This window comes from Triticum aestivum, chromosome 6D (genome assembly GCF_018294505.1).
Source record: "Triticum aestivum cultivar Chinese Spring chromosome 6D, IWGSC CS RefSeq v2.1, whole genome shotgun sequence".
Classification (NCBI taxonomy): domain Eukaryota; kingdom Viridiplantae; phylum Streptophyta; class Magnoliopsida; order Poales; family Poaceae; genus Triticum; species Triticum aestivum.
Window position 1 is genome coordinate 42101313 of NC_057811.1, and position 22348 is coordinate 42123660.

The 22348-nt window shown below is 47.5% G+C and overlaps 1 protein-coding gene and 3 non-coding genes across 4 annotated transcripts; all 4 read left to right on the forward strand.

The window, feature by feature from the left end:
- Positions 1–2263: 2263 nt before the first annotated feature.
- On the forward strand, positions 2264–5515 carry LOC123143384 (gamma-glutamylcyclotransferase 2-2). Its single transcript, XM_044562300.1, has 9 exons — positions 2264–2623; positions 2796–2923; positions 3010–3086; positions 4172–4228; positions 4320–4376; positions 4464–4504; positions 4584–4655; positions 4750–4829; positions 5062–5515. The coding sequence occupies exons 2-9, from the start codon at positions 2815–2817 to the stop codon at positions 5223–5225; spliced, it is 657 nt and encodes a 218-aa protein (XP_044418235.1). The 5' UTR covers positions 2264–2623; positions 2796–2814; the 3' UTR covers positions 5226–5515.
- A 15557-nt stretch (positions 5516–21072) lies between these two features.
- LOC123146574 (small nucleolar RNA R12) lies at positions 21073–21157 on the forward strand. The gene has a single exon (XR_006472815.1). It is a non-coding gene; the product is annotated as a small nucleolar RNA R12 (small nucleolar RNA).
- Positions 21158–21216: 59 nt separating this feature from the next.
- Positions 21217–21298, forward strand: LOC123146575 (small nucleolar RNA R12). The gene has a single exon (XR_006472816.1). It is a non-coding gene; the product is annotated as a small nucleolar RNA R12 (small nucleolar RNA).
- A 45-nt stretch (positions 21299–21343) lies between these two features.
- LOC123146522 (small nucleolar RNA SNORD24) lies at positions 21344–21429 on the forward strand. Its single transcript, XR_006472776.1, has one exon. It is a non-coding gene; the product is annotated as a small nucleolar RNA SNORD24 (small nucleolar RNA).
- The last annotated feature ends 919 nt before the right edge of the window (positions 21430–22348 follow it).

Consider the following 22348-nt stretch of genomic DNA (forward strand, 5'->3'; position numbering starts at 1 on the left):
CCCGGCGCTGGCCCGGGTGCTGCCGGCGGCGGCGGGCCCTTCTGTACCCGCGCGTTCGTCTCCCTCCCGGGGCTGGTGACGGCGGCGGTGATGCTCGGCTGGGCGGCGGCCCGGCGACCCGGCAGCGGTCGCCGGCGGTAGGCGCGGTGGCGGTGCTGCCCTTGGCAGCAGGGCGGCGTGGTGGCGTGCGGTGGCCGGCGGCGCGTCCCCGGCCCAGATCTGGGCCCTCCCGGCCCCATCTGGGTCCTAGCGGGCCGGTCCCTGGCGTGGCTTCGTCGTCGTCTGTGTGGTGAGGAGGAGGAGCGGCTCGGATGGGGGGCGGCGATGCGATGGCGTGCCTGCTGCAGCGCGATGGCGGGAGCTTTCCGGGAATGGAGTTCCCGGGCGGGCCTGTGGGCACATGGGCCTGGTAGGCTCCTGCTAGTGTGTCCGGTCGGCTACCGTCGTTGACGGTGAAGGTTGTGCCCTCCCGCGTGCCGACGGTGCTGCGGCCCCTAGTCCCGGCTCCTATCCCTTGTTGTGCAGACCTCACCTCGTGGTGCCGTGGTGAGACGGCGTGGAGGCTTCTTGACCATGGTGGCGCAAGATGGTGGTCGGTTTGGTGGCAGGCTCTGGAGCACCCGAGGTGAAGGTTGGGATCGGGGGAAACCCCTGTCGGCCTGTCCGACACCGACGCGGCGACGCCGGTGGGTGCCGCCGGACCTTCCTGGAGGGCGTCGGGGGCGACCCTTCCTCTCGCCTCGTCGTGTACCGGGGGAAACCCTTGGCAGCAGCGTCGTCTTCGTCGCGGTCCTTCTTGGAGGTGCTGATTGGTACCGGTGCTTCGGAGCCTTGGAGCTTGGTGGGAGATCTTCGGTGGGCGCAGTGGTCGTGAAGCTTCTTCGTTTCCGTCGATCCGCCGTTGTCGGCATTCTTTTCTCTTGTTGTTTCTCTTTCGTTTCTTTTGGGTGTGATTGTGCTGCTTCCGCCCCAGCACCTATCCTTGGATGTATCGGTTGGTTGCTTTGGAATACAAAGCGGGGGGAAACCCTTTTTCTCAGTTATAATAGCAAATACATAAGTCTGGGTTTTTATTTGCAAAAAATTATATACTAGTGGAAAAGAAAGTCAAGTATATTCTAAAAAAACTTCTAAGCTTTTTTGACTTTTATTTTATTTACTAATAATAAATTCCCATATGAGATGTATATACACCCAGGAACCAAAGGGCATTTCCCACCAATCAGTGGACAATATTTGGCCAGAAGATTGGTTGTTGGCCCATTTGCACAAAAATCCAACCATTAAATCACAATAAACTGCCTAAAAAATCACAATAAACCCGCAGTCTATCCTTGTAGTCTGAAACATCTGTAGGCATTTCAACAAAACCAACACCCTATAATGAAACAAGGTCAAAGCGATGGAACTGGTTGTCTGGATTGTGTGTTGATTTTGTAGACCAGAGGATACCCTATGCGTTGCTGCGAGAAATGGTCGATGAAAACTTGGGTTGGGTTGGTAACATGAGAATCAAAATCAAAATTACATAGGACTCATTATATTTGATTATGTATTTAATTTTATTTGATAAATATAAATAGAATAATTTAATGAACAATGAAGTAAGCCTTTCTTGCTTACCTGTTGGTTTTTCTCGGGGCGCAGTTGCTGATCCAGAGTGGCTGAAACCCATCGAGACAGTTAATGTCTGTTTGCATAGGACAGGTCTGCTAACTAGGCATTTTTCTTATGTGGCACACAATTAAATGAGAAAAAAAGAGAGAGTTGAGTACCGTACAAAACAAAACTAAATGATATACTAGTAGGTGTCTTACATGACAATAAGTAAAACTACTATGATACTACCAAGTTATGATAATATGCATTGTGAAGGTACTCCCTCCGTCTCAAAATTCTTGTCTTAAATTTGTCTAGATATGGATGTATCTAACGCTAGAACGTGACTAAATAAATTCGTATCTAGACAAATCTAAAACAAGAATTTTGAGACGGAGGGGTAGTATCATACACTAGTATAATACGCATAATATTAGGACATGATACTTTGCATTCTTATACAAGTATAAAGAGGGGAGACTCCAAAACAGTTCTGGTGACAAAAATGGATTTCAGTACTTTTTTTTCTTAAGAAACGGATTTCAGTTCATTGAACCTGGCCCTGCCACCACCCTTCGGCCCATTAACCCGTCCAGGTCCATCCCATCGGCAGCACCGGTCCCCGCCAATAAACCCTTCACCCCGCAAGGAGCCGCGTCGGCATCGCGCCCATATCCCCGTGCCCGCCCGCTGACGTGACGTACACCGCACCAAGAACCCGTCGGACCCTCCGCCGGCCACGGCGGGAGCGAGTGCCACGCGCGCACGGCCTCACGTGCCGCCCACCGCCCGTGACCCCAATCCCCAAACGAGCCCACGACTATCCTCTCGGTATAAGTGCTCCCCCACCACCGCCACCGTCTTCCCCCCCCTCTCCGACCCGAAACCCCCATCCGTCCGTCCGTCCCGGGGAGGAGAGGAGACGCGGGCGAGGCAAGAGGAGAGTCAAATCCCCATCTTGCTCCCCCCCCCGCGCCGCCGACCCCACCCGCGGCATTCTCTCCGGCGTCCCTCCTCCGGCCAGGTACCAACTGAATCCACCCACTTTTTGGGGGTGGGATTTTGATTTGGGGGCGATGTTGACATGACTATTCGACTATTCGAGCTCGTCTCCTTGCGATTAGGATATGGGGACATTTAGTGCTAGTAGTATCTTTGATTTGGCGTGTTCCCGGCTCAGTTTGTTGTGTCTGCAGGGGGAAAAGCAGCAGCAGGATGGTGCTGTGGGTCTTCGGGTATGGGTCCCTGATCTGGAACCCCGGATTCGACTTCGACGAGAAGATCCTGGGATTCATCAAGGGATACAAGCGAACGTTTAATCTTGGTATGCTTGGTTTGGAAGCAAATCTGAACCTGTGACTGTACTTCTTGGTCTGAAGATTTCGTATCTCAACTATTCTTTCTCCGCAGCTTGCATTGACCATAGAGGCACACCACAGCATCCGGCCAGGACCTGCACCCTTGAATCCGAAGATGAAGCCATATGCGTAAGTTTGACTGCAGCCATGAATTCAATATCTACAGCACATGATGCTGCATTACTATTCTCTGGGAGTGTTGCCATGGCCAGCAACGGGTGACATTTCTGAGACTTGTTGCACCTTCAAACATGCTTGTGTGGCTTCATACTCCCTCCGTCCCAAAATAAGTGTCAAACCTTTTTTTAAAAGCAAAATAAGTGTCTCAACTTTGTTTATCGCAGGGCTTCGTTTATCGCAGAGAAATATATGCCTATTGTTATACGGTCATATTGCAATACCTATCACACTTCCAATTATAACGTGGTCTTCTTTGGATTGTTGTCAAAAAATCTACCTTATGAATTCTTTGGTCAGGACTCGGGACCGAATGTCTTCTGTTTGCATGGTTGCCAATTTTTCGCCATGTCAATCATTCTCTGCCCACTATTTGTCTTGCTAACCTTGGCCAAATCATGAGCAAGCAAAACCTTGACATAATTTTTTGTTCTTCAATTTGTTCATTTGTTCTTGCGCAAAACCTTGACAAAATCATGCGCAACCTTGGGCTCAATCCAAATGTATCCCATCTTCTTGCTCATTTGTTCTTCAATTTCAATGCTTTTGCTGCATTCTCTGTCCAAGCATGAAAACTTGATATTCCGAGTCTTGTTTCATCTTATCCTCCTTTCAAACTTACCCTAATATTGGCTGGTTCCTCACCCATCCACTTTAATGCTGAATGTTTAAATCTGATTCATGTGCAAGTGTTTGTAGACATACCCAAAGTATATTCACTGCATTAGAAGTTCTATTCGCCAAATGAGTAGGCCAAAGTGCATAATGATGTTACAACTGCACCCATGGCGTAAAGATGGTACTTTATTTATTATCCAGTACTCAAGTGTATCCGCTGTATTAGCAGTTCTATTCACCAAAATGAGTAGTCCGACATGTACAATGTTGTTACCACTGCACCATCGCCATAAAGATTTACTTTTGTTCATTATCCAGTATTGATATGCTTTCATGAATGTCATGACATCGCTCTTTCTTTTGGTTTCCTCATTCCTATGGCCTATGGTATTTACATTTACAGCTCATGTCTTTTACAGTGGGGAATTGCTTATTGTGTCAAAGGTGGTCTAGAAAAAGAGCGAGAAGCAATGCAGGTGCAGTGATTTTATTTCTTGTTTATTCGCTTGAAAGAAAGATTGGATTTATCATGCTAGAATTAAATTGGATATGTATGTATCTCCACAGTACTTGGAGAGAAGAGAATGCGAGTATGACCAGAAGATCTCTGTGGATTTCTACAAGGTATAAATGCAAGGCGAATATTTTGACATATTTCTCTCTTCTTTTCTTCAGTACTCTCATTTGCTCTTGCTGTACTTCACTGTTTAGGATGGAAATTCTCTGGAACCAGCTGTGACGGATGTATTAGTGTAAGGGTCGAACTTGACTAGTTACTTTTGTTCACATTCCATGTTTACTCACTGCCAAACTTACCTGGTCAATGTACAGTTTCGTATCCACTCCTGATCCAGTTGGCAACAAATACTATCTTGGCCCTGCTGCTTTGGAGGATATGGCAAGGTGCGCTGTTGAACCCTTCGATCCTCTTTTATGAATACTCTGCTTCATTAAGAGCATTCTGACTTCCTTTCCAATTGCCTTGTTTACAAAACAGGCAAATTGCTACAGCCAGTGGCCCTAATGGATATAATAGGGACTACCTGTTCTCAATGGAGAAGGCACTGTCCAATATAAGTAAGGAATTGTTTCTCATGTTGTCATCCATCTATTTGCACTCATGTTATTTGATCAAGCCTGTAGGATGCACTTGTTTCTCATCTGTCTATTCTGTTGACATTCCAAACACGACAGTCTAGTTGTCAGTAGTAGTTTGTTCTGGTTGTCTGTCCTCCTTGCAAGCAGAACAAAACTGCACTGGAGGCATATCATCAATCCCTTACAAATGGTGCTATGTGGATTTGTTCAGGCCATGAAGACGACTCGATCATTGTGCTTGCGGATGAGGTGAGGAAGGTGCTGAGCAGGTCGACGGAGAAGAAGGTTACCGGCTCCGACATACCATTAAAATCGCATACACCTGTTGTGCACATCTCTGCTCTTCCTGAGGGCACCGTTGCGGTTTCAACATAGTAAGAAGAGCAGCACGGCTGGATCAGCGAAAGAGATGGCATTTTCCTCTGACCACACTCACTCTTGACATTCTACCATTGAAAGATCTGTGGTTTACTTCAGCTCTGGCACCATTGAGGGTGTGCGCTAATTTTCTTTGGCAACTATTGTGGCAAAGGCTGTAGCTTCCAGAGTGCTAATGCGAAAGCCTAAGACTTCAAGTGTTATTGCTTCCCTTGTGATACCCTAATAATAAATGCATTTGGCGACTTCAGCACTTCTGCGCCGCTGAGTTGTGATGCTTTGCTTCATGATTCTGTTTCCTAGTTCGTTATGAATATCATTGACTCTTTTTGAGCAACAGAATGGCCTCTCGGTGCTCCCTCGATTCATATGATAGGCAAAGGCTGTAGAGTAGTTCTGGGAGATGAACAAATTGGTTAGGAAAACAGTGTTCGATTGAGCTGAAATATTAAAGGGGTCTCGGGAACTCGTGTGTATATTTGTCTGCTAAATCTAGTGATGTTTGATTCGGTTTAAGAGCGGTTTGCAAAATTAAGTAGCGGATACAAGTTGTGTTTACTCTACTTTGCTGAAATCTTGTCTTTTGTGGTTGTTGTTGGTTGGCAAACTGTGGAGAGTGCATTGTAAATCTCTCTAGAGGTTTCATAGAAGATTTTGTATTAATCATTCTCATAACGAAGTTGTCTAGACCGGTTCGTCCATTGTCATGGTTTTGTACTCAAGTATAGAAAGTTTTTCCATGTTAAATCTTGTGTTGTATGTGCATGTTGTTTGTATTATTCCGCTGTTTACTTGTTAGTTGAAGCTATGCTTAAAGTTCATTACAAGTAAAAGGGGTTGTTTAATGTGCATATTTTCTCTGTTGGGGAACTTGTGCATCACATCTTTGTTGTACAGCTACGCCTAGGGACATCTTTGTTGTACAGCTCCGCCTAGCGGCGCTAAGAGTGGCGCAACCCCTCCGTGCAGTGTCGGCGACGCCCCTTGCAACACTGGAAGCGACCACCGTTTGCAGCACCAATGAAGCGATGGTGGCCCTCAGCACCAGCGCTCAACCCTTGCTGCATCACCAATGGAGTGTCCCGCGGCTCCGGCAGAGCGCCAGTGGCCCATTGCAACACGCGACACCCACTACAAACGCCAGTTGCCTTGCCGGTCCTAGCTTTGGTGCAAGCAACTGTCGCCATGATGGGGGGAAATGATGGCAAACGGGGCTTACAACTCCCAGGTGCGTCGCCCCCGCCAGCCCTCGTAGTAGCACGGCGACGATCGGCGGCCTCGCAGCAAAAATCAGCTGAGCGAGGTTATGAGGGATGGGTGAGATTTTGAATGCGAGGATCGTTTAGAGAAGAAAGAGATACTCGCTAGGGGATAGGGATAGAGGGTGGGGCGGCTTGTGGGCCACAGGCGCACATGGCGACATGGTGCAAGCGTCAGATCGACGTGGATCACACGGTGGCCGGAAGCGAACGTTTTCCTAAATTTTTTTTCATCTTCTCTATGTTATTTGTTCACACGCATGTGAAGTACTCCCATTATGTAAGATGTCTTTTGACATTACGTAGTGCGTTTTTTGACACTAGTGTAGTGTCAAAAAAGTCTTAAGTTATGGGACGGAGAGACTAACTTATACTATCGAAGCTGATTGATCTTTTTTCTTTTTTTGGTTGCTGATGAACAAACACCGTTTTGCAATCTCTTTTTTAGTGCTGATTGATCTCTGCATATAATGATCTTTTTAATCCGAAATACGAACTTTTGGTAAGTCTTTTGGATTGAAACAAAATGGAAGGTTATAATATTGTCAAAATTTTGGTAAATACTCCTACTAAATGGAGTACTACCATGGCTAGATGGGGGCTCAGTCCGACTCCGACCAGGCCCTGGACGGGGTTCTACTTTAGCCGGCTAGCCGCGTGCAAAGAGAACACAAGCCCAAATACGACGTGGTTTATACAGCGGGCTTTCCTAGGAGGGCAGCACTCTGCGCCGGCGCAACGGTCCATATTTGGGCCAGTCCGCTGCTGGGCATTGGATTTGCACGCGTGAGTGGATGAGATTGCCCCGACCAAGTCATCTTCTTCCTCCCGCACGCACGCGTAAACACAGGAAAAAAAACGGATCTCCGCGGGTCAGCCTCCTCGTGCTCGCCCTTGGACGCCGCGTCGCAGCTCACCGAGGCCGCTCGCCGTCGCAGCTCACCTGGGGCATTCGCCGTATGCAGCTCCGCCGGGCCGGGCGTGTCTCCCTCCCTCTGGTTGCAGCACCGCCGGGTGAGGGTTCCAGCATTGTCGCAGTCCGCCATCATAGCCCGTCGCAGCACCGCGCGCCATGCAGCTCCGTCGCCGCCGCTCACCATTGTTAGCTAGCCGTTCTCGGTTTGAAGCTTTTTTAAAAGCGCGTTGTAGCTTTCCTCCAAGCCGGTTGCAGCTTTTTGTCGCTGCGAGATGCCGACCCCAGCTACCTCGTATCCAGTTGAAGCTTTTTTCAAGCTGGTTGTAGCTTTCATGGTTGCCGGATGTAGCATTTTTCAGCACTGATTGCAGCTCTCACGTACATACGTTGAAGCCCCTGCTTCCTTTGATTCCAACAAAAAATGTTGTTGGTTCCAGCTCTGGATTTGTAGGTTGTAGCAAAAACAAAAGCTGGTTCTAGCTCTGGGTTTGCCGGGACAAAAATCATTTGCTGGAAAGGCATTGTTGGTCGCTGCTTCCGCCGGTTGCCGTGGTAGCAAAAACTCTTGCGGGAAGAAGCTTTTGCCTCGTCGTTTGCAACAAAATGAGGCGGCCGCCCACGGCGACATGGAAAACACTCCAGGCAATGCACGAAAACTACATGCTGGTTCCAGCTCTGGATTTGTCGGTTGCAGCAAAATCAGACACCGGTTCCAGCATCCCCTGTGTCGTGGGGTGTGCCTCGCCGTCGAAGCTATGCAGCTCGTCTGTCGGAGCTGGGGGATTGCTGGTGCTGGAAACGACACGCTGGGAGAATAGCCGGAGCTGCGGATGAGAGGTGGTCGTGTGTGGGGGGAAATCGCCGGCCGTGGTGTGGAGGACGACCTCACCAGCGAGATTTGGCTACGGCGGGGGGTAGGGGACGATGCGGGGGAGGGGAGGGGGTAGACGACAGCCTCGCCGGGGCCGCTCGTCGTCGCCGCTCGCTCGCGGGGGCCGCTCGTCGTCGCAACTCGCCGTAGCAGCGAGTGGGACGGGAGAAGAAGCAGGAGCGCGTGGGAGCGGGCGACCGGCCGAAGCTTCAGCCGGCGCACCGTCCCTAAACCTTTCCCTTCCTAGAAAGGGTTTCCTGTTTGTCCAAAGAGTTCTTGCGACGGCGCGGGGGCCGGCGTTTGGCCTCGGCCGACGGCCACACCCTGCATAGTTGGTGAGCCCTCCAACCCCCCTCCCCTACCCCCACATCACTCTCTCTCTCCCTCCCCCTCGCCCCCTCCCCGCCTCCCCTCTCCCCCTCTCGGGAGAAATCCGGAGGCTCTGCGAGCAAGTTTTGCTCAAGCTTGCTTGGTTCCTCGGCAGGAGACATGGCCACGCTGCTATACGAAGCACCCTCTGGCATCGCAATTTTCTCCTTCGATGACGGGGTCTGCCTCCACAATCCAGCCAAGGTACTCGTTTTTCCTGTTGCTGATGCTCCTTAGTTTGTCAACAGTGAAAAATTCAAGATCATCTAATCGATTTCTCTCAGTTTTTTCTACAGGACTTTTGGGCACGCATGCCACGGCTTGTTAGTACCGCTCCCATTTTCTTTCTTACTGCTTTTGTCATAGTATTTCCTTACGCTTCTTGTTGCCAACTTGAACTGCTTGGTTCGACACAGTTGAGATGCTCTTAATAAAAGATGTGACAAGAATGTGGCTTATGCTGGTGGGCTTGTTGGGTTGACGTTAGAGATCGATATGTCTACTATTAAGCGCCCCTCGTCTGTTCGGGTTAAGATTGGATGTCGCAGTATTGATAATCTTCCTGTTTCTGCTGAGGGTTGCATGGAGAGGCCGTTTTTACAAATTCCTATATGAAGTAGAGGAAGTTCTGGTGAGAAACCCGGTGAAGGAAGATGATTCTGTGCCTGTTAGAAATGATCAGAAAGAATCCCTGCTGTCCACTCCGAAGAGGAAGAGGCAGGACGGGGGAACTGAGCCATCTAAGAGTGTTCATGCTCCTGCTGAGCATGGTACATCTTCCTTCAGGGGAGGGAAGGCCTGTCGCCTGCTCCCTCTTGAAAAAGAGAATGAAAATGAGGAGGATAACTTGTTAGACTCTTATGAAAGTGATGATGATAAAACTTTATTTATTGAGAAGCTGGCCAATGAGAATTCTGCTCAAGAGGGCTATGAAGAGAAATCAGATGGAGGAAAAATCGCTGATCATGAGGAAAAACACCTGACAAGAGCACTGATGTGCAAACACTGTAGGTGAATGTACTTCCTTTGATTGAGAAGAAATGCTCATATGTGGAGGTAGTAACTTGTTGGAAATATGCCCTAGAGGCAATAATAAATGGTTATTATTATATTTCTTTGTTCATGGTAATTGTCTATTGTTCATGCTATAATTGTGTTATCCGGAAATCGTAATACATGTGTGAATACATAGACCACAACGTGTCCCTAGTAAGCCTCTAGTTGACTAGCTCGTTGATCAACAGATAGTCATGGTTTCCTGACTATGGACATTGGATGTCGTTGATAACGGGATCACATCATTAGGAGAATGATGTGATGGAAAAGACCCAATCCTAAGCATAGCATAAAAGATCGTGTAGTTTCGTTTGCTAGAGCTTTTCCAATGTCAAGTATCTTTTCCTTAGACCATGAGATCGTGTAACTCCCGGATACCGTAGGAGTGCTTTGGGTGTGCCAAACGTCACAACGTAACTGGGTGACTATAAAGGTGCACTACGGGTATCTCCGAAAGTGTCTGTTGGGTTGGCACGGATCGAGACTGGGATTTGTCACTCCGTGTGACGGAGAGGTATCTCTGGGCCCACTCGGTAATGCATCATCATAATGAGCTCTATGTGACTAAGGCGTTAGTCACGGGATCATGCATTGCGGTACGAGTAAAGAGACTTGCCGGTAACGAGATTGAACAAGGTATTGGGATACCGACGATCGAATCTCGGGCAAGTAACATACCGATTGACAAAGGGAATTGCATACGGGATTGATTGAATCCTCGACACCGTGGTTCATCCGATGAGATCATCGTGGAACATGTGGGAGCCAACATGGGTATCCAGATCCCGCTGTTGGTTATTGACCGGAGAGGCGTCTCGGTCATGTCTGCATGTCTCCCGAACCCGTAGGGTCTACACACTTAAGGTTCGGTGACGCTAGGGTTGTAGAGATATGTGTATGCGGAAACCCGAAAGTTGTTCGGAGTCCCGGATGAGATCCCGGACGTCACGAGAGGTTCCGGAATGGTCCGGAGGTGAAGAATTATATATAGAAGTCAAGTTTCGGCCACCGGGAAAGTTTCGGGGGTTACCGATATGGTACCGGGACCACCGGAAGGGTCCCGGGGGTCCACCGGGTGGGGCCACCTATCCCGGAGGGCCCCATGGGCTGAAGTGGGAAGGGAACCAGCCCCTAGTGGGCTGGGCGCCCCCCATGGGCCTCCCCCCATGCGCCTAGGGTTGGGAACCCTAGGGTGGGGGGCTTCCCACTTGCCTTGGGGGGCAAGGCAACCCCCTTGGCCGCCGCCCCCCACCCTAGATGGGTTTGGCCGGCGCCCCCCCTCCCAAGGGGGCCTATATAAAGGGGGGGAGGGAGGGCAGCAACAACACAGCCTTGGGCGCCTCCCTCCTCCCCTGCAACACCTCTCTCTCTCGTATAAGCTCGGCGAAGCCCTGCCGGCATCCCGCTGCATCCACCACCACGCCGTCGTGCTGCTGGATCTCCATCAACCTCTCCTTCCCCCTTGCTGGATCAAGAAGGAGGAGACGTCGCTGCACCGTACGTGTGTTGAACGCGGAGGTGCCGTCCGTTCGGCACTCGGTCATCGGTGATTTGGATCACGGCGAGTACGACTCCGTCATCCACGTTCATTGGAACGCTTCCGCTCGCGATCTACAAGGGTATGTAGATGCACTCCTTTCCCCTCGTTGCTAGTATACTCCATAGATGCATCTTGGTGAGCGTAGGAAAATTTTAAATTATGCTACGATTCCCAACAGTGGCATCATGAGCCAGGCCTATGCGTAGTTACTATGCACGAGTAGAACACAAAGAAGTTGTGGGCGTTGATGTTGCCAATTCTTCTTGCCGCTACTAGTCGTTTCTTGTTTCGGCGGCATTGTAGGATGAAGCGGCCCGGACCGACCTTACACGTACGCTTACGTGAGACAGGTTCCACCGACTGACATGCACTAGTTGCATAAGGTGGCTAGCGGGTGTCTGTCTCTCCTACTTTAGTCGGAACGGATTCGATGAAAAGGGTCCTTATGAAGGGTAAATAGAAATTGGCAAATCACGTTGTGGTCATACGTAGGTAAGAAACGTTCTTGCTAGAAACCTACAAACCACGTAAAAACTTGCAACAACAATTAGAGGACGTCTAACTTGTTTTTGCAGCAAGTGCTATGTGATGTGATATGGCCAGAAGATGTGATGAATGATATATGTGATGTATGAGATTGATCATATTCTTGTAATAGGAATCACGACTTGCATGTCGATGAGTATGACAACCGGCAGGAGCCATAGGAGTTGTCTTTATTATTTTGTATGACCTGCGTGTCATTGAATAACGCCATGTAAATTACTTTACTTTGTTGCTAAACGCGTTAGCCATAGAAGTAGAAGTAATCGTTGGCGTGACGACTTCATGAAGACACAATGATGGAGATCATGGTGTCATGCCGGTGACGAAGATGATCATGGTGCCCCGAAGATGGAGATCAAAGGAGCATAATGATATTGGCCATATCATGTCACTATTTGATTGCATGTGATGTTTATCATGTTTTTGCATCTTATTTGCTTAGAACGACGGTAGTAAGTAAGATGATCCCTTATAATAATTTCAAGAAAGTGTTCACCCTAACTGTGCACCGTTGCGAAGGTTCGTTGTTTCGAAGCACCACGTGATGATCGGGTGTGATAGATTCTAACGTTCGAATACAACGGGTGTTGACGAGCCTAGCATGTACAGACATGGCCTCGGAACACACGCAATACACTTAGGTTGACTTGACGAGCCTAGCATGTACAGACATGGCCTCGGAACACGGAGGACCGAAAGGTCGAGCATGAGTCGTATAGAAGATACGATCAACATGGAGATGTTCACCGATCTTGACTAGTCCGTCTCACGTGATGATCGGACACGGCCTAGTTAACTCGGATCATGTTTCACTTAGATGACTAGAGGGATGTCTATCTGAGTGGGAGTTCATTAAATAATTTGATTAGATGAACTTAATTATCATGAACTTAGTCTAAAATCTTTACACTATGTCTTGTAGATCAAATGGCCAACGTTGTCCTCAATTTCAACGCGTTCCTAGAGAAAACCAAGCTGAAAGATGATGGCAGCAACTATACGGACTGGGTCCGGAACCTGAGGATCATCCTCATAGTAGCCAAGAAAGATTATGTCTTAGAAGCACCGCTAGGTGAAGCACCAATCCCTGAGAACCAAGACGTTATGAACGCTTGGCAGCAGCGTGCTGATGATTACTCCCTCGTTCAGTGCGGCATGCTTTACAGCTTAGAACCGGGTCTCCAAAAGCGTTTTGAGAAACATGGAGCATATGAGATGTTCGAGGAGCTGAAATTGGTTTTCCAAGCTCATGCCCGGGTCGAGAGATATGAAGTCTCCGACAAGTTCTTCAGCTGTAAAATGGAGGAAAATAGTTCTGTAAGTGAGCACATACTCAGAATGTCTGGGTTGCACAACCGCTTGACTCAGCTGGGAGTTAATCTCCCGGATGACGCGGTCATTGACAGAATCCTTCAGTCGCTTCCACCAAGCTTCAAGAGCTTTGTGATGAACTACAATATGCAGGGGATGGAAAAGACCATTCCTGAGGTATATTCGATGCTGAAATCAGCGGAGGTGGAAATCAGAAAAGAACATCAAGTGTTGATGGTGAATAAAACCACTAAGTTCAAGAAGGGCAAGGGTAAGAAGAACTTCAAGAAGGACGGCAAGGGAGTTGCCGCGCCCGGTAAGCCAGTTACCGGGAAGAAGTCAAAGAATGGACCCAAGCCTGAGACTGAGTGCTTTTATTGCAAGGGAAGTGGTCACTGGAAGCGGAACTGCCCCAAATACTTAGCGGACAAGAAGGCCGGCAACACCAAAGGTATATGTGATATACATGTAATTGATGTGTACCTTACCAGTACTCGTAGTAGCTCCTGGGTATTTGATACCGGTGCGGTTGCTCATATTTGTAACTCAAAACAGGAACTACGGAATAAACGGAGACTGGCGAAGGACGAGGTGACGATGCGCGTCGGGAATGGTTCCAAGGTCGATGTGATCGCCGTCGGCACGCTACCTCTGCATCTACCCACGGGATTAGTTTTAAACCTCAATAATTGTTATTTAGTGCCAGCTTTGAGCATGAACATTGTATCTGGATCTCGTTTAATTCGAGATGGCTACTCATTTAAATCCGAGAATAATGGTTGTTCTATTTATTTGAGAGATATGTTTTATGGTCATGCCCCGCTGGTCAATGGTTTATTTTTGATGAATCTCGAACGTGATGTTACACATGTTCATAGTGTGAATACCAAAAGATGTAAAGTTGATAACGATAGTCCCACATACTTGTGGCACTGCCGCCTTGGTCACATTGGTGTCAAGCGCATGAAGAAGCTCCATGCAGATGGACTTTTGGAGTCTCTTGATTACGAATCATTTGACACGTGCGAACCATGCCTCATGGGTAAGATGACCAAGACTCCGTTCTCCGGAACAATGGAGCGAGCAACCAACTTATTGGAAATCATACATACCGATGTGTGCGGTCCAATGAGTGTTGAGGCTCGCGGAGGATATCGTTATGTTCTCACTCTCACTGATGATTTAAGTAGATATGGGTATGTCTACCTAATGAAACACAAGTCTGAAACCTTTGAAAAGTTCAAGGAATTTCAGAGTGAAGTTGAGAATCAACGTGACAGGAAAATAAAATTCTTACGATCAGATCGTGGTGGAGAATATTTAAGTCACGAATTTGGTGCACACTTAAGGAAATGTGGAATAGTTTCACAACTCACGCCGCCTGGAACACCTCAGAGAAATGGTGTGTCCGAACGTCGTAATCGCACTCTATTGGATATGGTGCGATCTATGATGTCTCTTACCGATTTACCGCTCTCATTTTGGGGCTATGCTTTAGAGACTGCCGCATTCACTTTAAATAGGGCTCCGTCGAAATCCGTTGAGACGACACCGTATGAATTATGGTTTGGGAAGAAACCTAAGCTGTCGTTTCTAAAAGTTTGGGGATGCGATGCTTATGTCAAGAAACTTCAACCTGAAAAGCTCGAACCCAAGTCGGAAAAATGCGTCTTCATAGGATACCCTAAGGAAACTATTGGGTATACCTTCTACCTCAGATCCGAAGGCAAGATCTTCGTTGCCAAGAACGGGTCCTTTCTGGAGAAGGAGTTTCTCTCGAAAGAATTGAGTGGGAGGAAAGTGGAACTTGATGAGGTGATAGTCACCCCTTCCGAACCGGAAAGTAGCGCAGCGCGGGAAAATGTTCCTGTGGTGCCTACACCGACTGGGGAGGAAGTTAATGATGATGATCATGAAGCTTCGGATCAAGTTACTGAACTTCGTAGGTCCACAAGGACACGTTCCGCACCAGAGTGGTACGGCAACCCTGTCCTGGAAATCATGTTGTTAGACAACGGTGAACCTTCGAACTATGAAGAAGCGATGGCGGGCCCGGATTCCGACAAATGGCTAGAAGCCATGAAATCCGAGATAGGATCCATGTATGAAAACGAAGTATGGACTTTGACTGACTTGCCCGATGATCGGCGAGCCATAGAAAACAAATGGATCTTTAAGAAGAAGACGGACGCGGATGGTAATGTGACCATCTACAAGGCTCGACTTGTCGCTAAGGGTTATCGACAAGTTCAAGGGGTTGACTACGATGAGACTTTCTCACCCGTAGCGAAGCTGAAGTCCGTCCGAATCATGTTAGCAATTGCCGCATACTATGATTATGAGATATGGCAGATGGACGTCAAAACGGCATTCCTTAACGGCTTCCTTAAGGAAGAGTTGTATATGATGCAGCCGGAAGGTTTTGTCGATCCTAAGAATGCTAACAAAGTATGCAAGCTCCAGCGCTCAATCTATGGGCTGGTGCAAGCATCTCGGAGTTGGAACATTCGCTTTGATGAGATGATCAAAGCGTTTGGGTTTACACAGACTTATGGAGAAGCCTGTGTTTACAAGAAAGTGAGTGGGAGCTCTGTAGCATTTCTCATATTATATGTGGATGACATACTATTGATGGGAAATGATATAGAATTCTTGGAAAGTATAAAGGCCTATTTGAATAAGTGTTTTTCAATGAAGGACCTTGGAGAAGCTGCTTATATATTAGGCATCAAGATCTATAGAGATAGATCAAGACGCCTCATTGGTCTTTCACAGAGTACATACCTTGACAAGATATTGAAGAAGTTCAATATGGATCAGTCCAAGAAGGGGTTCTTGCCTGTATTGCAAGGTGTGCAATTGAGCACGGCTCAATGCCCGACCACGGCAGAAGATATAGAAAAGATGAGTGTCATCCCCTATGCCTCGGCCATAGGGTCTATTATGTATGCCATGCTGTGTACCAGACCTGATGTAAACCTTGCCGTAAGTTTGGTAGGAAGGTACCAAAGTAATCCCGGCATGGAACACTGGACAGCGGTCAAGAATATCCTGAAGTACCTGAAGAGGACTAAGGATATGTTTCTCGTTTATGGAGGTGACGAAGAGCTCGTCGTAAAGGGTTACGTCGACGCTAGCTTCGACACAGATCTGGATGACTCGAAGTCACAAACCGGATACGTGTATATTTTGAATGGAGGAGCAGTAAGCTGGTGCAGTTGCAAGCAAAGCGTCGTGGCGGGATCTACATGTGAAGCGGAGTACATGGCAGCCTCGGAGGCAGCACAGGAAGCAGTCTGGATGAAGGAGTTCATTACCGACCTAGGGGTGATTCCCAATGCGTCGGGCCCGATGACTCTCTTCTGTGACAACACTGGAGCTATTGCCCTTGCGAAGGAGCCCAGGTTTCACAGGAAGACCAGGCATATCAAGCGTCGCTTCAACTCCATTCGTGAAAGTGTTCAAAATGGAGACATAGATATTTGTAAAGTACATACGGACCTGAATGTAGCAGATCCGTTGACTAAACCTCTCCCTAGAGCAAAACATGATCAACACCAGGACGCAATGGGTGTTCGATTCATCACAATGTAACTAGATTATTGACTCTAGTGCAAGTGGGAGACTGTTGGAAATATGCCCTAGAGGCAATAATAAATGGTTATTATTATATTTCTTTGTTCATGGTAATTGTCTATTGTTCATGCTATAATTGTATTGTCCGGAAATCGTAATACATGTGTGAATACATAGACCACAACGTGTCCCTAGTAAGCCTCTAGTTGACTAGCTCGTTGATCAACAGATAGTCATGGTTTCCTGACTATGGACATTGGATGTCATTGATAACGGGATCACATCATTAGGAGAATGATGTGATGGACAAGACCCAATCCTAAGCATAGCATAAAAGATCGTGTAGTTTCGTTTGCTAGAGCTTTTCCAATGTCAAGTATCTTTTCCTTAGACCATGAGATCGTGCAACTCCCGGATACCGTAGGAGTGCTTTGGGTGTGCCAAACGTCACAACGTAACTGGGTGACTATAAAGGTGCACTACGGGTATCTCCGAAAGTGTCTGTTGGGTTGGCACGGATCGAGACTGGGATTTGTCACTCCGTGTGACGGAGAGGTATCTCTGGGCCCACTCGGTAATGCATCATCATAATGAGCTCTATGTGACTAAGGCGTTAGTCACGGGATCATGCATTGCGGTACGAGTAAAGAGACTTGCCGGTAACGAGATTGAACAAGGTATTGGGATACCGACGATCGAATCTCGGGCAAGTAACATACCGATTGACAAAGGGAATTGCATACGGGATTGATTGAATCCTCGACACCGTGGTTCATCCGATGAGATCATCGTGGAACATGTGGGAGCCAACATGGGTATCCAGATCCCGCTGTTGGTTATTGACCGGAGAGGCGTCTCGGTCATGTCTGCATGTCTCCCGAACCCGTAGGGTCTACACACTTAAGGTTCGGTGACGCTAGGGTTGTAGAGATATGTGTATGCGGAAACCCGCAAGTTGTTCGGAGTCCCGGATGAGATCCCGGACGTCACGAGAGGTTCCGGAATGGTCCGGAGGTGAAGAATTATATATAGGAAGTCAAGTTTCGGCCACCGGGAAAGTTTCGGGGGTTACCGGTATTGTACCGGGACCACCGGAAGGGTCCCGGGGGTCCACCGGGTGGGGCCACCTATCCCGGAGGGCCCCGTGGGCTGAAGTGGGAAGGGAACCAGCCCCTAGTGGGCTGGGCGCCCCCCCATGGGCCTCCCCCATGCGCCTAGGGTTGGGAACCCTAGGGTGGGGGGCTTCCCACTTGCCTTGGGGGGCAAGGCAACCCCCTTGGCCGCCGCCCCCCTCCCTAGATGGGTTTGGCCGGCGCCCCCCCTCCCAAGGGGGCCTATATAAAGGGGGGAGGGAGGGCAGCAACAACCCAGCCTTGGGCGCCTCCCTCCTCCCCTGCAACACCTCTCTCTCTCGTATAAGCTCGGCGAAGCCCTACCGGCATCCCGCTGCATCCACCACCACGCCGTCGTGCTGCTGGATCTCCATCAACCTCTCCTTCCCCCTTGCTGGATCAAGAAGGAGGAGACGTCGCTGCACCGTACGTGTGTTGAACGCGGAGGTGCCGTCCGTTCGGCACTCGGTCATCGGTGATTTGGATCACGGCGAGTACGACTCCGTCATCCACGTTCATTGGAACGCTTCCGCTCGCGATCTACAAGGGTATGTAGATGCACTCCTTTCCCCTCGTTGCTAGTATACTCCATAGATGCATCTTGGTGAGCGTAGGAAAATTTTAAAATTATGCTACGATTCCCAACATAACTGGTGTTTCGCAGGTCTCAGAAGTGACAGGAGAGGTGGATCCTAAGCTGAAGGTATCAGATGATTATCTGGTACACCTGCCATCGCCTGATTGTGACAATGAGATAATTCCCACACCTCCATTGATCCCTGAGACTAACCTGAGGTTTAGTCTTCGATGTGGTCAGGAGAGGTAGGGAGACATGATGCAAAAAGCTATGGAAGTGGCCAAGAAGAAAAAACTGGAAGGTAAATATCAAAACCCTAGAAAAAATTCTTTTGCTGCTTTGGGGGATGCTGAGCTAATAAGTAGAGCTAATAAAATGGGGGTTCTAATTCCAGATGATCACTTTACCTGTATTGATATTCTTCATGAGTTAGAGGATGTTAGAGGAAATCTGTTGAGTAAACAGGATGACATTAATAAAAGAAATGAGAAAGAGGATGACCTGGTGGTCACAAATGGACTGGGAAAACAAGCCCCTCTCAGCTTATCTTGGTTAGAACAAGATGAGTATTGTAGTGAAGATTTATGTTCTTATAAAAATGGGAGTAGAAAGAAAAAAAGTAAGTCTGCTGTCAAGCTATCTAGGCCTGTGACTAGAAGCCAAAAGAAAATGACAGTAGAAAACATTGATCGTGGTAATCCTGCCCTGGCCCCTGGCAGGGTTACCAGGTCCAAAAAACAAAAAAACCGTTCCAAATGAGAGGTTTCATTTGGAACTGCAGAGGGGTGGGCAAGAAAGGAATGGCCACCTGCCTCTCTGATTTAATAAGTGACCATTCCCTTGATCTCCTGGGTCTACAGGAAACCATGAAGAAAAACTTCTCCCCTAAATGCTTGAGAAAAATTGACCCTTTTAGTATCTTTGAGTGGGTCTGGATCCCCTCATGTGGCAAATCAGGTGGTATCATTGCAGGGGCTAGAAAAGACATTTTGGACTTGAGTTCTAACAAGAAAGGAAAGTTCATGATCCAGCTTGATCTAATAGATAGGAGGAATAAATCTGAATGGAGTATTCTAGTGGTGTATGGCCCAGCTCATGAGGAGATGAGGGAGGAGTTCCTGCTGGAACTTGCTCAATTCTGTTCTAATATGAACAAACCCTACATAGTTGGAGGAGACTTTAACATCTTGAGGCATGGTGGTGAGAAGAATAAAAAATTACATGGACATAAATCTATGGACATGTTCAATTCTGTCATTAATGCATATGGCCTGAGGGAGATTTATTGTAGTGGAGGGAAATATACTTGGACAAATAACCAGACCCACCCCACTTTGGAAAAGCTAGACAGGATTTTGATGTCTAGCGACTGGGAAAACTTATACCCATTGGTAACTGTTAGAAAGCTGGTTAGAGAGTTATCTGACCATAACCCCCTACTCCTTTTCTCAGGAGACATGGGCAGGGAGGCACATAAACCTAGGGAGTTTAGGTTTGGTCTGGCCTGGTTTAAAAATGAGGACTTTCTACCCTGAGTGGAGAAAATCTGGAATAAAGCGGTTAAAGCTGAAGATTCTATTGATATTCTTAATATCAAACTAAAAAGGTTTAAAACCTTCTTCAAAGGGTGGGGGTCCAATAAGTACGGCCATACCAAGAAAAGAAAAGAATAATTAAGAGTAGAATTGTCCACTCTTGAGGAGCTTGAAGAGGAGGGACCTCTGACCCCTGAGATGTATAGTAGAAAGGTGGATATTAATTTTGAGCTTCATGAGATTCTGGTGAATGAGGAGATTTTCTGGCTGCAACAATCCCATGAGCGTTGGCTGCTCAAAGGGGATTTGAACACAGTACAGACGCAAGCGCTCATATACACACACATACACTCACCCCTATGAACGCACACACGCACACCCTACCCCTATGAGCACCTTCGAAAGACTGAGGCGGCATATTATCTTGAAATTTACGAAATCATTAAATAAATCCAGGAATAAATGCGAGCAGCAGGACTTGAACCCTGGTGGGTTGGGGATACCACAATCCCTCTAACCATCCAACCACAAGTTGGTTCGCGAGGATCGACAACATTGATAGATGTGTCAGTCAGAAACCGCATCGGATCCTCGCATTTCTAGATTTTTTTTAGACACAATCGCATTTCTAGATCGAATAAAAAGGAGCCGACGACCACCTCTGTCCAGCCTTTCATGGGCCTAGCCCATGTACACATCCACAACGATTCCAAACCCTAGCCCGATAGTGCCCACCACAGCAACCCGCCAGGACGGCTACAAATACCGGATCCCCGAACTCTCTTCCTTCCACCGCCGCCGGCAGCCATCCTCATCTCCCCGTTCCCCGATCTAGGGTTCACTCCTCGTTTCGAGCCTTATTGATTTCCATTTGCCGTGTTTCATCGTTTATTCAGCCCCGACGTTGATTTGCTTTTGCTGTCTCGTTCTTCTGTTCTTGGCCTAAAATTGCAATTGTTCGCTGCCAATCTGCGGCGAGGAATCTATCCTTAGGCCAGATCGAACCAAAGGGGAGAGCACTTTCCTAGCTCTCCCCGTCTGCTTTTTAAGCTCCGGCCGTCCTCTGTTTATCCAGGATTTGCCGGTGACAAAGCAGATAAATTTTTCTGCAAATCAAAATCTTTCGGTACTGCATCTCTCCGTCTCTGTTTGGGTTGTTTTCGCCTGATGGCTTGGCTAGGTGTGACGAAGAAAATCATTCGGATTCCCATTGATTTGTATTGACAAATGTGAGATCTTAAACCAGCTACTTCTGACCTAAAAGCTGCCATAAGCCATCTCTTTGTTTCGATTTTGTTTGGTGCCGTGTCCAATAGCATGGTGAGGATGAAGAAGAAAATCATTCGGATTCCCATTGATTTGTAATAAACGTGAGATCTTTAACCAGCTACTTCTGACTCGAATCATACAATCTGCTCTTTTTTTGGGTGCTTTTTGTTATTTTTGGAGCCAGTGATGTTATCAAAATATTTGCTACTCTTGATGGGGCAATGGCCCCATCTGATGACCACAACCACCAAGATCTCTGAGGCCCTGTTTATTTTTTTTTGATTCTGTGGACAGCTCCACATGAAAGGCGTTCTGATGCGCCAGATCTGAACATTTTTGTACTATAGGTTCAGATGTAGGCTGTATGAGGTGGAACATTCAAGACAGTTTAGATGGCATGAGGCGCAGTGTGCTTTCCTACAGGGCATTCATAGCATGTTAATGATCTGGTAGCTAAAGGTTTAGATTCAGGCCCTGTTCTATAGGTTCAGAATTTTGAGAATCAGACCTCCTTAACCAAGATTCTGAGAGAATATGTGGGTCGGTCTGATTCTCATCAGTCTGTAAATTGACCAAAACAACCAGGCCTCACTTGTTTTGTCAACAAATGGAACTTCTTGGGGGCAGTGTGTATTAACCATACAAATGTGTCAGATCATTTCCCCAGTGTGTGATATGAGGCCCAGTTTAACTTTTTTACTCATAAATAACAGTCTTAAAAATTGAAAATGCCATCCTCTGAACGGAAATTATCATAATTTATAATTTTCATTTATATAATTTACAAATTTACAATGTGATGAAAAAAGGGTCAGTGATCTAAAAATAAAATTTACAAATTTACAATGTGATGAATTTTAATACTGTAATCCTGTAGATAAAAAAAATACTATGAACAAACAATATGCAACTTTTTTTTATAGTGAACAATGAAATACCTCAATTTACGGGCCGCATTTAGCCGCTGTGTCGTTGGCGAGGATGGAGAGTTTGTAGAGAACCAGCTCTCTAAAAAACGTGATTTCTGTTACAACCACCTAAAAACTTGTTTACTAATCCGTGGATAAGTAATACCGAGTTTTATAAAATCTCAAAAAGCCAGTTTCATAGAAAAACGCGTTCTCTACAGTTGCGTTGGCCAGTACCCCGCACGGTCTATTTGTATGCATCGGCGGGTTCAGCT